Genomic DNA, 15,390 nt, shown 5'->3' with positions numbered 1-15,390 from the left:
AGACTCACTCCAAGTATTTTGATGTTCATTTCTACAACACACCTGTATTTATTATAATACTTTTCTGTCATTTCCCTCATTTTATTTGAAACATCCAGGACATTATCTGCATTATTTATTCCTGTTTTGCTGCACTGAATAGATACATGGCTAGAAGGTAATATTCATCCAAAAAATTTAACAAGACAGAATATATGACAGCTCAGAACAGCCTCAATTCCTGCCTAAGCTTTTGTTGTCAATGAAGTACAAAGGTTTCCATTTCACTGTAGCAACTCTGAGATTTGAAGATTGAAGGGTTTAAATTCTATAACCAGGAGAAATTGAAAACTTTGTTAAAATGAAGCTCGCTTTTCTATTTTATTAAGAATAAAACTTTATTAACATAAAATTTTCCAAATTCTGTTGAGATGAAAACCACCAACAGAGTACAACCCTTCCCCTTGCTCCTACCAGGGCCATTAGAACTCAATAGCCAATGGTTTTTATACCTTCATTTTTGTTTGTTTGGTTTTTTTTAATTACTGGGGTTTTTTTTAATCTAACCAAATCAAATTTAGACAAAATAGTTTTATTTTACAGTCTAATTAACAGCAGCTACAGAAGATTTAAAATTGCTATCATTTTTTAGGTTAACCACTTATATCCACTACTCACAGAGAGTGGAAATACCAAGGAATTTTTAAAATTTGATTAATTTAAAAGTTTTAAAACATTTAGATCCCTCTTCTTCTTGGAAAGCAAATCAGGTAACACAGGCACATGGAAATCCCAGCCCTGAGTGAAGAATAAAGCCTCTTTAGAGGCTTTTGTTATTCTTTTTTTCAAAAAAATCCCTCCATGGTGGATGATGGAATCAGGCTTGGGGGATGCACAGCAGGTGAGAGGGAGCTCCTGCTCACCATCCTGGCAAAAATCATCCTTTCAGTATCTTCTGCTATTGGAGACAATGGCTGCTGCCAAACCCCAAAGAGTGAATGTGAATCACCTCTTCCAGGAACACCAGTGACAGGGATGGGTAGTCTGGCATCCTCAGCCAGCTCAGTTCCACTGTAGGAGCATTCCTGGGGTTTTTCCATGATCTGGTATTACCTGAAGGGGCCATAAAATGACAGCAGCGTCCAGGATATAAAATTCCAGCCTAAGAGTGGCCATGGAGAATTCAGAGGATAAAATAAGTAAAAAAATTAACTTTCTAACAGAGGACAATGTTCTGCTTTGTCTCCTGCCGTGAGACCTTTCAGAATTGACCACCTTTGCTGGAAAATGCTCAGATCACAATCCAGAGACATGGATCACAGGGATTTAAAGGAGCCTCCATCCTGCTCCTGCTCAGCAAGAGCCAGAGCACAGCCACTGCCTTCTGCTGGCACCAAGGGCTTCCTGCCCTTTCTGCGGGGGCATCAGGACCAGAAGAAAACTTGGGTTAATCGCTGCCTCTTCACATCACTGCAGCACTTGGGGCACTTCTTCACCACCTGTAGGAACCAACAGACAAAACACACAGGGAATGTATTTATTGTGGAGGAAATGCCACAAATGGAGGGAGTTTTCACGTGGGCAAATAGTGACAGGATAAGGGGCAATGGTTTTAAACTGAAACAGGGAAGAATTAGAATATATTTTAGGAAGAAATTCTGTACTCAGAGGGTGCTGAGACGCCCTGGCACAGCTTTCCCAGAGAATCTGTGGCTGCCCCAGCCCTGGAAGTGTTCAAGGCCAGGTTGGATGGGGCTTGGGGCAGCCTGGTCTAGGGGAAGGTGTCCCTGCCTGTGGCAGATAAGCTTTAATGTCCCTTCCAACCCAAACCACTGTGATATAAAGTATCTTTACCACATTTTGGCCAACATGAACTACAAGCCACAGCAGCTACCTGTCAGTCCCTGAGATGAGATCTGTTGTTTGCAACCTCTCTGTTACCACACAGTCAATTATTTCCTTGGTAGTAATAAAAAGGAGAGGAGGCTTTGTGGCACCATGCAAAGTGGGAGCAGAATTTACAGCACTTGTCCCAGCTATGACACATTTGGAGGACTGAAATACAGGAACGAGGAAATGTGGAGCTGCAAGAGCTCTTGAGAAGTACAGTTGCACCTCTGGGTAAAATCCTGTCAACTGCCTGAGTTCCCTGAATTCCTGCTTCCTCTTGCACAGATGACAAGGAAATGTCTCCTTGACATACCTGGACATGGATGACACACATGGTCATTGCCAAGAGTTTTGTAGGGAACCAAGGACACATTTCTTCATAGCACCCCACACCTTTCTCATTAGCAGCATGAGACATGAAGACACATGAGGCATCATTTCTCCACTCAGGTTTCAGTTTGCTTCTTCACTAATCATCAATTTTAAAGTAATTTGACTTGCAGATGAATCCAAACTGTTCTTCTCATAGCTTGCAGATTACTGGTAAAACTGAACTGGTCTGTTCATTTCAAAAGGGAGACAGCAAATTGGTTTTCTTTTAAAAAAAATTTTTTTTTTTTTTTGGGAGAAGACTGCCAGCTCAGGATGCCTAAAAAGATGGTCAGCTACATCAGTGGCACTGCACAGCCTTCCCTGAAGTGTGGAAGTTCTCATTAGAATCACAGAGTGGTTTGGGTTGGAAGGGACATTAAAGCTCATCCAGTTCCAAACCCCTGCCATGGGCAGGGACACTTTCCACTAAATCAGGTGGGATGCCAAGCCCTGTCCAGCCTGGCCTTGGACACTTGCAGGGATGGGGCAGCCACAGCTTCTCTGGACAGCCTGTGCCAGGGCCTCACAGGGAAGAATTTCTTCCCAATAGCCCATCTAACCTCTGGCAGCTGGGAGCCATTGCAAGAGAAGATGCAGACTGCAGAGTAGGCTCAGGCAGTAGGATTTTGGTTCTGGTAACATGAACTGAAATATCAAAATTGGAAGGGGAGAGAAAAGGTCACTTTATCTCCCAACAGCCAGTGCTTTGGCAAAGGCAATTTTAACTGCAACATTTAATTGTGAAATCTTTGATTATTTCCCCAGATTACAGATAGTCCAAATGAAAGTAACTCTGTCTTCTTGGAAGACCTGCATGAATAAATGCATTTAAACACCTGGAAGCAGCAGTAGAACTTCTGGAGGGGAAAACCACACCCCAAAGCAGCATATCCTGGTCCAGTCTCTGCAAGGCTTCCCCTAACACACTGAATCACCCAACATGCTCAAGCACTAATCCCCCTAATCCCCCTCCTCCAGCTGCAGGGAATTCCATCTGCTCTTCTCCTCCAAAAGCTTCCAAAATTATTCACCACCTCTCCCCACCAGTGTTTTGCTAAAATAACAGATTGGACAAGACCAAAATTTGCAAACCCCGTCGTGAATGATGCTCTGAGTCACTTCCTCGGTGGGACAATATGCACCAAAGGGCTTTTGAGCTGAAAAAACAGTGAGTAAGTTATTAGGAAAGAAAACCAGGAGTTCTGAAAGCAGCCCTGTCAGAGTGACAAAGCCCAATCCCATCCGATGAGAGTTCAGAGCTCGGACATGGTTGCTCATTTCCTGCTGGTAAAGGTATCCCTGTCCCAAACACATGGATGGGGTTAACTGTCCAAGCTCACTGGCATGAGCGGGAATGGGGATGGATGTGGTGGGACATGGCTCCTGGGATTGGTTTCAAGAAACACAGGATCATCTTCCTGTTTACAATCCTCTGTTTCTGTCTCAGCTGCATGACCAGCACAGCCTCATCACTGGAGAAGCATCTCTGCATCAGCACAAGTCACGTCCTAAACTACAAGGGGAGAGGAAGAATTTCTCCATGGAAAGGGTAGTAAAGCACTGGAACTGGAAAGGCTGCCCAGGGAAGTGGAGTCACCATGCCTGGAGTGTCCAAAAAACATGTGGCTATGGCACCTCAGGGTGTGGTTTAAGGTGAACACAGTGGTGGTGCTGTATTGATGGCTGGACTTGATGGTCTTTAAAGTCTCTTCCAAAATAAATGATTCTGTGACTGTATTTGACTTTTCATTAACCAAACAACACGTGAATCACATCATGAGCCACTTAACACTCCTGTACACTGAGAACATTAATCACTACACGTGTAGGCGTGTCTGTAAGTAAGATTAATCAGGTAAGTGGATAATATCAAAATAATTAATAATAAGATTATTCAGTAAGTAGAAAATATGGAAATCATTATTAGCAAATGACCCATGAGTCATTTCCTCAAACATGGAAATGGGATGCAGGGGATATTTAAATAGAAGGGAAAGAACACTTCCAGTAGGAAGGGACCTACAGTGATCCTACAGTCCAAGTGCCTAACCTCTTTAATGGTTGAACAGAAGTTATGGCTCTGTAATATTAAAGAGCATTGAGGCATCTCTAGGAAACCTCTTCCAGTAACTGACCAACCTCTTGGTATAGAAATGTCTCCTGATATCCAGTCTGATGAATTCTGACATTAAATCCCAGGGAGAAGAGCTCAGCACCTCCCTGTGTGCCCTCCTCAGGAGGGGCTTTAAACAAGGACCTGGAGTGACAGGACAAGGGGGAGAAGCCTTAAAATAGAGCAGGGTTAGATGGGATATTGGGAAGAAATTCTTCCCTGTGAGGGTGGTGAGCTGCTGGCACAGGCTGTCCAGAAAAGCTGTGGCTGCCCCATCCCTGGAAGTGTCCAAGGCCAGGCTGGAGGGGGGTTTGACCATCCTGGGATAGAGGCAGGTGTCCCTGCTCATTTCAGGGACTTGGAATGAGATGAGCTTTAATGTCCCTTCCAACCCAAACCACCCTGATCCTATGCTTATTCTATATTCCTCTTGGACCAACCCTGTCTTGGCCGCTATATTTTATTTGAATGTCAGCCCAATGTTTTCTATCCTCACCTGACAATTCAATGTCTTCCTGAGAAAAATATCTTTCTCTGGAACTTGGAATAGCAGATTATTTTGTACTTGCTTATAGATTGACAAGCTGAAGAAGTTTCTTTTCCTGCTGTACTGTTTTTGGATATTCCTGAGCTCCACTGATCAGCAGCCTTCTCATCACATATGAATGTTTAGAAACCCCTAAACTCTTGCATTATTCTGGTTTTGAAAGTCTTTTAACACCTGGCTGCTGAATTAAGTGCTGGGTAAGATGCTCCCAAACCCAGGCACCCTGGGACCAGCTACATCCTCTTACCGACAGGAGATCTTTGAGCAGGAATTCAGAATCACAGATTCACAGAATTGTTAGGTTGGGAAAGACCCAAAAGGTCACAGAGTCCTATGGTTGACCCAGCACTGTCAAGTTTACCTCTTAGCTATGCCATTAAGTACCACATCTACACACCATAAATCCATCCAAGAATGGTGACTCAACCACTTCCCTGGGCAGCCTGTTCCTTGTTTGCCTCATTCTCATAACAGAGTTTTACAGCAAGACTTTGATGGGGAAAATTATGAAACTGAGAAAGAAAAAAAGTTTTGAATAAACATTAAAATATTAAAAAACAACAGAGTTATTAAAGTTGACTCCACAGCTTGTTGCCTTTGTAGTTTTAGACCAGAAAACATGTGGAGGCAGCTCGGAAAGATGCCAAAGTGTAAAAACCCCAGCTTAGGGCAGAGATCTGCCTCCAATCATATTGCAAACCATGGGAAACAATGGATCAAGTGGTAAATCTTCCATTGGCATTTGGGTGCTCTTCCTGGAAACAGAAGAATTCTGATTCCAGGCTCGTTCACGTCATTCTCCTGCAAAGCACAAAATTCCCCGGCAGTTTTGGGAAAAACCAAACCAATAAACAGGAGAACCTTTAAGAACTGCTTCCAGCACGTTTTGCAGCAAGTGAAGTCACATAATGGGCATTTAAAAGGCACATCATCCTCGGATTTGCAGTTAGAGCAGTGGAATCTTCCTAGAACAGAGGGGAGGGTGAGGAGAGAGAAAGAGAGGGAGGAAATGACTAAATTCCTGTAATCACCTGCGAAATTCTCATGTATCCACACTTCCAGTGCAGTCCAGAAAACAATGACCATGAGTGTAATGATCTGCCTCAATAGTGTCCTGCCACATTATTGCTTTCAAGTGACCTCACAGTCTCTTGATGCTTCAGATCCCAGTAGGAACTCGGGTTACATCCTTCCTTTACAAGGAAGTTGTGAAGAAAAAAAATCCCTAAAGTTCTCAGGAAACTACTAAAGCATTGTGATGAAGACAATGAAGAACTTTGAGAGCACGTGCAAGGTACAGAAAGTACAGATTCTCCTTAGCAAACCACACCAATCACACTGCACCTGAGCAAATAGAGGCAGGAACCAGTGGTTTCATACACTATCAGTCTCATTTCTGTAATTTATTTTTATTCCCAAGAATTACAAAATTACATCCCAACTCTCTTCTGTACCTACCACACTCTGGTTCCATCTCTAGGGGAAAGATGGGCACAACTCCAGAGTCTGTGGGTGCTCTCACATTATTGGTTTCTTTGGACAATTCAGTCTTTGGCAACTGAAGTTCACTTTTCTGGCTGAAGCAGAAGGAGGAAATCTTACTCTGAATTTTTTCTGGTGCCCCACTCTTAGAGGGGGCTGCATCTGGGGAGAAAAAGAGAAAACCAGTGTATGAACCTGTATCATGCAAAACAAACACTAAGACTCTGCAAAACACAGTCAACAGTAAATTCACTCAGTTGCCATTGTATAAGAAGAAAAACAAATGTAAAGAACTAGTTTTTATGCCATAGTGCTTGGCAACAGAAGTTTTTGATAGATACTAACACATGCAACATCACTGAAAGAGACCCTTTATACTGAAATAGTTCTATGGCACTTCTTCCTACAGAATGGGCCTTGATCCACTCCTGCTCCCATCCCACTTAGATGTAAAGATTCTGCCTTCACCCTTAACACACCTCACAGTTTTAACATGGCAGAATTAAATCTAATTTCTTTCTTATTTCCTTGCACTTCCCCACCTCATGTTACCTTTTATCTTACTCCTGTTTGAGTGTGGTTTTTTTAACCCAATGTAGAGATAACCAATGACTTTGATTCTCCTTGACAGGCCTCAGGCAGGGAGGCCCCAGCCCAGGAGAGGGACTTTTCACAAGGGTGGGGAATGATAGGACAAGGGCAAATGGCTTTAAACTAAAGGACAGCAGGTTTAGATTAGAGATTAGAGGGAAATTCTTCCCTGTGAAGGTGGAGAGGCCTTGGCACAGGGTGTCCAGAGAAGCTATGGCTGCTCCATTCCTGGAAGCATTTAAGGCCAGGTTGGATGGGGCTTGGAGGAACTTGGTCTATGGAAGGTGTTCCTGCCCATGGCAGGGAGTGGAACTGGATGAGGTTTAAGGTCTCTTCTAACTCAAGCCAGTCTGTGATTCTATGGCTGTGAGGCTGTTGAGCCCTACCCATCATCATAATAAGTAAGATTCTCAACTTGTGACAACTGCTCATTCCCTACCTTGTATGTGGCTGATTCCTTTTGTGCAGCTCTCCAAGCTCTGGGGTTTCCCTTCACTTTGCTCCAGATGTTGGAGTTGCTTCTCCCCATCACCACAGACCATTCCAGTCAAACCCTTACACAGCTCTCTGAACTGCTCTTTGTGGTGGGGACGCACGAACATGTAAAACCCTGGCCAAAAGAAAAAACAGTCAAATGCACAGGAAAATCCATGCCTGACCATGGAAGACTCCTTGCTTTGGAGGGGAGAAATTCTTTGGAAGCTGAATAATAGCAGTCAGATTCCTCAGAGTATCTTCAGCTTGGTGAAACACTTGATGCTTTTGTGATTTTTATAATTACGGGGCTTTCCTTGCCAGAGGGCAGATGAGTATATAGTATTGAAAATAATCTCAATTTGTCTTGAAATTCTTCTACTCTCTACAGCTCAGAATAAACACCCGCCCCAGCACTTCACTTGACGAGTGATCAGGTATACACACAACATCCAGAGAGACCCTCAGGAAGGAAATTTCTTGTTACTGTTTGGTTGACAAGGATTCACAACACACATACAGAAATTCTAAAAAACCCCAATTATGACTTACTGCCAAGCACAGACAATTCTACCACAAGGTTCTCTGAGGTCAAAACATTTGCTCAGTAAAGACAGTGACTGTGAAAGAGTGCTCAGGGGGAGGTTATGACTCACACAGCTCATGTTCTCCCACTCTCCACTTTGCCAAGACAAATCTAACTTAACAGTTACTTAACATACCAGGATAAGGGTATTCTCTCACAACTTGCAGACTATGGTACTTGTTCAAGGCCACTGGAATATTTATTGTTATCTGCTAAAGATAACAAACAAAATTCCATCAGCATTTCCCAGCATACACTGAATGCATCATTTCCAGCAGAAGTCACCTCAGAGATATGGGAGAAGGTGGAATTGAGGTGTCACATCACACAAGATACCACCACTGAGGCAGTCAGGATCAGCATATAATGCCTCATCTTCTTCTTTCAAACAATTAAGTCCAATTTCAAATTTGAAAAATCTGTAGTTCCCTAAACTCTTCCATTACTAAACCCATGAACGGAAAATAAACCAAACCACGTCTGAGAAAATAAATTCTATCACAGTTCAGAAATATTTTCAGCTGAAGCTCTGTAGAAGATTAGTAAATGAAAAGCCTGACTGCTTGTCCTGAAACCTGGAAGTTATCTAAGAACTTAGCACCAGTACAGCAATCACTCGTCATGGGAATAAAATTGGGTCAGTTCAATAGTCACCACTGTCCTTTCTAAAGAGCAATTGCAGTATCTGAGGAGAAAAAACAGGTGGGATGAAGGTTAGGACTGGAATTACTGAAGTGCTGTGTAATGTTTTTAATGGACAATTTCTACCTGAGCAGAGCTAACATTTCATAACCTTGACATGTGCTGCTCTCTGAATGGCATTCACTGAACCCATTGTTCCAGCTGCTCTGCTGATCTGGGTAGCTAAACCAAAAGGTGAGACCTCACATGAGATCACAGCTGCCACACTTTCCTTTCAAATAAATAAAAGTGTTTTTAAAAAAACCTCTTACTTTGTAGGAGATGAAAGTCCTGCGGCCTCTCGGTGGTGAGAGCTGCTATCACTGACACCATGGCATCGTAATTATCTGTCTTCTTGTAAGCCAGCAGAGCCTCATAGAACTGGCTGTAGCTGCTTTTTTCCAAAGCCCTCTGCACATCACTGAGATAGGCAGTCCTGAGGGCCTGGTGATGCTCTCTCCTGGAGCCTGGAGCCTTTTCAGCCTCTTTCCTTGGAGCTGCACTGGCATTCTGCCCTGGGAGACAAAAAACATGTGAGCAGGGCTTGAGGAACAAACAGGCCACTCCATCATATCCACCTCTTACATTAAGAGGGAATTCCTGAACTATTTCAAAATGGTGAAGCCAACCCCACCTGCCCAGCCATACTGGCCTGCCCTGTGGCATGGCCAGACCTGCTCCTGGAAATGGCAACAGAGCAAAATTATTTTGGGGATCACTTTCAGCATCTTCTGGAGCTCCTTGATCATTTGAAATGGAGAAATGTTTCAGAAGGTCACTAGGGAATGAGGGTAAACAGATGAGTAAACCAACCCTACTGGCCTGAAATGGGTAATTTTAAAGTTCAGATTTCTCACCCCTTAATAAAAAGAGCAGACAAGGGGTGGGGTGTGTGTTTCATACCAGTAAAATGATGTCCAAAAATGCTATCTGACCTGAAACAACACTCAAGAGAGCACAAGGGCCATGTAGGAGATCTGCAAAAGGGAGGAGCAGCTTGGAACATCCTGCTAAATGCCAAGTGAACTTTATTTACAATATTATTCTCTCACTTCTGGTATGTTTTAGAGGAAAAAGTTCTGTTTTGCATATCACAGGCATGCAAATATGGATGAAGGATATGATAAGAAATTTATTTAAATTAAGCTACCATATATTTTGGTATCTGGATCTTTAAAAGTCCTTTATTGGAGGATAAAGATAATTAGGTTTCAAAACACAGGCTTCATTCAGTTTGCTGGTAGGGAAAAAAACTTGGGTGTGCATTTTATAATCAGTATTTATTGCCTGTCCTAGAGCTTTCTTATATTTCCACAGAAGCATTCTCTTCCTAAGGAGGCATAGATATAACATATCCATTCACTCCTATTATTTTCTCAATTACTTTTTGTGGAAACAAGTTTCTGTGAAACCATTCTAATGGTTTCAGGACAAGATAATTCCTAATGATTCTGCTTTATTCAAATATTCTCAAAATAGAAAAGAAAATGGAAAAACAAACCAAAAGAAACAGTATGGTTTCACACATTAGAAGTATTTAAAGCCTTCCAGGAAACTGGCTTGTTTTTTAAAGAAAGGATTAGCATTTGACTATTCTTTGTCCTCTAAAGAAAGACTTCTAAGCTGTCCAATGATCCTACTCATTTCCTTGTGAGAAACACAAAAAATTCCCAGCTGTTCTCAGGAAAACCCATAATTAAATAAATGAGCCCATGAGTTTGAAGATAAATACTGGACAGAGTGAGATTAGAGGGATACACACAGAGATTACACTCAGTACTCTCTGTTTCTGCAGAAAAAAACAGGCTGTCCACAGAGGGAGTGTACACATTGCACCAAGAACAAAATGAAACAGTTTCTACATACCTGAATTCATACTGAGGTAATCTTAACTCACACTCCTTAACTGGCTCCCTTTCATGGACCCTGGACAAACAGGAAGCCCAGCAGACCCGTGCCCAACCCCCACTTTTCCCAGCTCAGCCTCTAGTACAAGTGTCTGGCTTCAGCTGGTTTCTTTCACATCCACCTTGATTTAATTCATTGACTTTCATGTTTTGTTTTGCACAATCCTTGCTGAAAATTCTGAATTATCATCCCTCCCACCTACAGAGGGGGAGCCACTGTGCTAGGCAAGCATAAAGAACATTGGTTTGCCCCAGGAGAACTTCCAATCAGTTATGAAATAAAACACAATAGACTGGTTTTTATTAAGCATGGAGGGTACCTGCACTATTCAGTCCTGTTGTCAAGTGGGATCCTCCTTGGTTCAGGTGGAGCCCAGGGTTCAGCTGAGCACATGAGGCCTTGGAGAATGTACTTTTCTGCTGGCTCTGTTTTTCTTCTGTTAAACAAAACCAGTCCATTACAAGTGAATTGAGGGAAGAATGAACATGGAATGGTGCATTTCAATGTATGCCATCCTGTGCTGTAAACATCTGAGCAGCCCACAGAAGCTGTGGCTGCCCCTGCCCTGGAAGTGTCCAAGGCCAGGTTGGATGGGGCTTGGAGCAACCTGGGATAGAGCAAGGTGTCCCTGCCCATGGCAGGGGTGGAACTGGATGAGTTTTAAAGTCCCTTTCAACCCAAACCAGTCTGGGATTCCACATAGATTTATTTCTCTGATGATGACCTAACATCTCACTTTTTCAGAACTCTACTGCTCCAGGATTTCACAGATTTGACAAGTTCTGTGAGGACACAATCACCCTCTATCCACAATTCTGCTGGCACTTTGTGGGCAGAAAAGAAGTCACACACCAGGCTGTTTCATTTCCCAGAGTAAATAATTTCAGCATCAGTGAAATCCCCTTTTGAAGCAAAATGGCATCATTATCAACTCTGCAGTAACCAATGCTCAGGCATCTGCACAGCTCATGGGAAGGCAAGAGGACCATGGAGAGCAGAGACTTAGCTCAGTATCGATGAAATTGAACTTCCTTGCATTTCTACATCTCAGACACATCCTGCTCTATGACTGGGTGAACAAGGATATTTGTCCTTCAAATGCTACAACTGAACCAAGTTCTCACCCATTCTCTTGGCCAGGATCTCCCTCTCCTCCCATGGGAGGCTGTGCTCAGGTTTGTAGCCACAGCCCACTCCAGTCAGATTGCAGCACGCTTCATCAAACTGCTTTTTATGCTGAGGTCGAACAAACTGGTAAAAATCTTGCATCAGAGAGAGGGAAAAGGGGGGAAAAAAAAAAGAAAGAAAAAAAAAATTAATCCACAACAGGCAAAAAATCAATAAATGCTACCGAAAGCTACAACAGTGGAACTTCAAGTTTAGAGAAAAAGGTGCAACTAAATAAATTAAAATCTAAATGTTTTTATGTAATATTTATACAATAAGCACACTTACAAATTACACAAAGGTCATCTATCATGCAAACATTAAGCAATATTATCACCAGTAGGTAAAATCTCATTTTTTCACAGTAAATATAAAGTAACTCACCTCTCAGTGAAACAGCCCTGGAGGTGCCTCAGAAACGTTGAGATCCAAGTAACTGCTAGGCTGATACTTCAAATAACTGATAAACTGTTAACTTTACACCTCACATTACTTACTCACCACAAAATGCTGGCCAACCAGAACCCTAAAGAACTTTAAAACAACTTTAGGTTTCAGGTGCCTGACAGTTTCCAAAACTAGATTAAGACCTTGATTTGATGATCAAATATCTTCTTATTTATGTAGATCATAGCAAATTGGGAAACCAAGTGACTGAGCTTCCCATTCTTTAACCTTAGAATTTCCCTGAAACTATAAATAAATGCATAACTATGCATTTATTATTTCAGCTGATGGAAAAGTCACAGAAAAATCTGTCCTTTTGTTCAGAAACTGAGAGGGAAAGGAAAAATCACACAGAAAATACTGTTAAACTAGAAGAACTCTTGGTGGGAATTCAGTTCCTATCAGTAGAGTTAAAAGGCAATAAAAAACCAGCCATGCAGCCAATGCAGTAACTATCCATGTTTGCCCAGATCCTTTGTTTTACACTCACAATTATCTAAACAGAAAATTTCTCTCTATATTCTATCTATTTTCTGCTTTAGCACTGAACCCTTACGAAGGCATCTCTCCAACTCACACAACCACACTCTTGATCTCCTAAACTACCAGGAATAAGTCACTGTACTTTTAGACAAGGCTTAAAATAACACAAACTTCCACAGAACAGGATTTTCTTCAAGTCAAGATATGAGCTAACACATGATAATCAGATTGATGAGAATTTTCTGCGTTATCTGGGAATATAGTGATGAATCATCTTAATTGAGTTGTACTTCACATCTAAAACATTTCTGAAATACCCAAGCCTGTTTAAAAGACGAAAGTCACGTCTACAAATACACCAGGGATGCACAAACACTCTGAAAGTACCTCTCAGCAAGACATGCTTTTTTTCATCTTCTACAAAGAGGGAGCTCATCTGGGACAGCATGGCATGGAAGTCATCTGTCTTCTTGTACTGCTGCAGAGCCTTGGAGAAGAGCTCGTAGTTCTGCTGGCTCAGGGTGTCCTTCACCGTGGCGATGTAAAACGTGGCCCGCGCCTTCTTGGGCTCGGCCGGCTCCGCTCTGCGCTCCTGCTGCAAGGCAGGAAACGCCCCTCAGTAAAAAGCAGCACGTGAGGGGTTCATTTCAGCTGGAAGCAATATGTTTACAATTTCAACAGCACACAGGGTAATGAAAGGAATCATAGAATAGCTGAGGTTGGAAAAGTCCTCTAGAGTCATCCAGTCCAATGGCCCACTGAGCAGCACCACTCTCTCCACTAAGCCATAGATGTTTCCATCTAACGGGGTGCAGTTATGGCAGTCACCCCCATAATTCTTCTTGCTCACTGCCAAAACAGATAGCTTCAAGAAAAATTCCTAGAGAAGGCAGCCAAGTATCATTGCACAATTCTATTCTTAGGAGAAGGGTTAAAAAAAAAATCACATCTATTCCAAAGCTGGAGGCTGAGCTGAGTCATCATGACATCAGATAGCAACAAATTCCAAACACAACCTTTTGCATGAACCTGTTCTCTTCCTTCTATCTTCTCTTAGATATTATCGGCTTCGGGATCAGTTTCGTTTGCCAGGTGCTTGGCAGATCGACAGACAGGGAACATCCAGTTAGGACAGCACCTTGGACAACTACTGGCACTCACATCACCCACGGACTTCTCCTGAATTTATTGTGACTTAAGCAATTGGCTGCATAATGAGTTGACTGGGTTTGGAGACAGGACAAAACATTAATGCACAGCTGCAGAGCTAACACACAACCATGACCCACCTCACAGGGGTAAGATGTGATCCCTTACCCCAAACTGGTCAGTTCAACCATTTGAGGCTCTACCAGAGCAGCTGGACTTGCTGATCATTGTAGGTTCCTGCTAACTGAACTACTCCATTTTAATCAAAAAGAGTGAAACCACCGTGGTCAAATTGTTCATAAAGCAATCAGTGTCAGAGAACAAGTCTTTTCACCTACCACTCTATGTGGACCTGTGCTTGATTTGGTCTGGGATGTCTGGATTTGGGAAAGAGCACGACAAATAGCTTTCAGATGTGCACAGATGAATATTTACAATTTGGAGAAAAAACACACTTGTTCTAGCAACAGTTATCTGTCTGCCTGGAAATTTCCAATTCAAATTAAAGCAATCTATAAATGGAAAGGATGGCACAGACACAGGGAAACACATACTGTATTGCTGACTAGCTTTATTTTCTTCCTTCCTCCTTTCTGCTCATCTGTTAATCTCTTCTCATACTGAAGGGAAAGTGTGGACAGACGATGTGCCTGTGAAGAAAAAAGTAAGTAAGGCACAAAAAATGCTTTTCAGAGATATTGCCCATTTCATTTAGGTATTTCCAGCAGTAAAACCTGGTAACCCAGTTTATGACACCATTCAAGAAAGTGAAACAAGTCAACCTAAATTATTGTAACAGAGCCTACCCTCTTTCTAGAGGGTAGAAATTTACTGGACAACTCACAGAGACCAAACTAGAAGAAATTAAAGACAAAGTTGGTCTTGAGGGTGCAAATTCCTGGCTAAGCAAAGCTGGACTCACAGCAGACTGTTCCAGGGCAGCCTGAGAGTGTACACAGACTGTGTGTAACCAGTGGTTCACATGGCCCTTCACTTTCCTGTCTGGAATTCTCTGTACATAAGGGAATGAAGAATTGGAATATAAGCAGCAAGTCAAATATATATGATACATGCAGTAAATCAGAAAAATTATCAAAACTATCTTTTTAGTCCCATGCTGTGTAAAGGCAGCACCTTGAAAAGTATGGTTCAACAGAAATAAGTCTTCCTAGACATGAGGCGTAACTCACAAAGAAATCTGATTACAGGGAACTGTTATTACTTAAATGGATTAAGAAATTATTACTTGTATTGTGGATTTTTGAGGTGGCAAAGCAAATTCTTTCAGAATGAGAGCAGCTAAACTTTGATTATTTAGGGATCAAGAGTGCAGTGTAACTTTGATTAAAGGAAAAATGATGACAGACACTGTGCTGGATGGTGAAGACAGGAAATGACACCAACCCCATCCTCAGTCCAAATCCAGTGCTCAGTGCTGGACTCAGAGAGAAAGCTGGCTGCCTGAGAGCCACTGCCTGTCTCAGGACTACACCCACCAGACTGCTGGGATCAGGTCACCAA

General features: G+C 42.4%; 1 protein-coding gene across 3 annotated transcripts in view; it reads right to left on the bottom strand.

Moving 5' to 3' along the window:
* Window positions 1-24: 24 nt before the first annotated feature.
* RTEL1 (regulator of telomere elongation helicase 1) overlaps window positions 25-15,390 on the bottom strand; it is a 45,065-nt gene continuing 29,699 nt past the window's right edge. The window contains exons 28-36 of one of the 3 annotated variants that reach the window (XM_030232780.2): window positions 14,424-14,519; window positions 13,108-13,315; window positions 11,748-11,885; window positions 10,943-11,059; window positions 8,988-9,230; window positions 7,414-7,584; window positions 6,360-6,545; window positions 5,763-5,866; window positions 25-1,478 (exon numbers count right to left, since the gene is read on the bottom strand). In XM_030232780.2, the coding sequence (XP_030088640.1) occupies window positions 1,404-1,478; window positions 5,763-5,866; window positions 6,360-6,545; window positions 7,414-7,584; window positions 8,988-9,230; window positions 10,943-11,059; window positions 11,748-11,885; window positions 13,108-13,315; window positions 14,424-14,519 (1,338 nt within the window). In that variant the 3' untranslated portion in view covers window positions 25-1,403. The remainder of the gene's footprint in view (window positions 1,479-5,762; window positions 5,867-6,359; window positions 6,546-7,413; window positions 7,585-8,987; window positions 9,231-10,942; window positions 11,060-11,747; window positions 11,886-13,107; window positions 13,316-14,423; window positions 14,520-15,390) is intronic. The other 2 variants (XM_030232781.2, XM_009093064.4) reach the window with 2 other exon arrangements.

The sequence above is a fragment of the Serinus canaria genome, chromosome 20, assembly GCF_022539315.1.
Source record: "Serinus canaria isolate serCan28SL12 chromosome 20, serCan2020, whole genome shotgun sequence".
Taxonomy (NCBI): domain Eukaryota; kingdom Metazoa; phylum Chordata; class Aves; order Passeriformes; family Fringillidae; genus Serinus; species Serinus canaria.
Note: the sequence above shows the minus strand (reverse complement) of the source record. Positions and strands in the feature narration are given on the sequence as shown.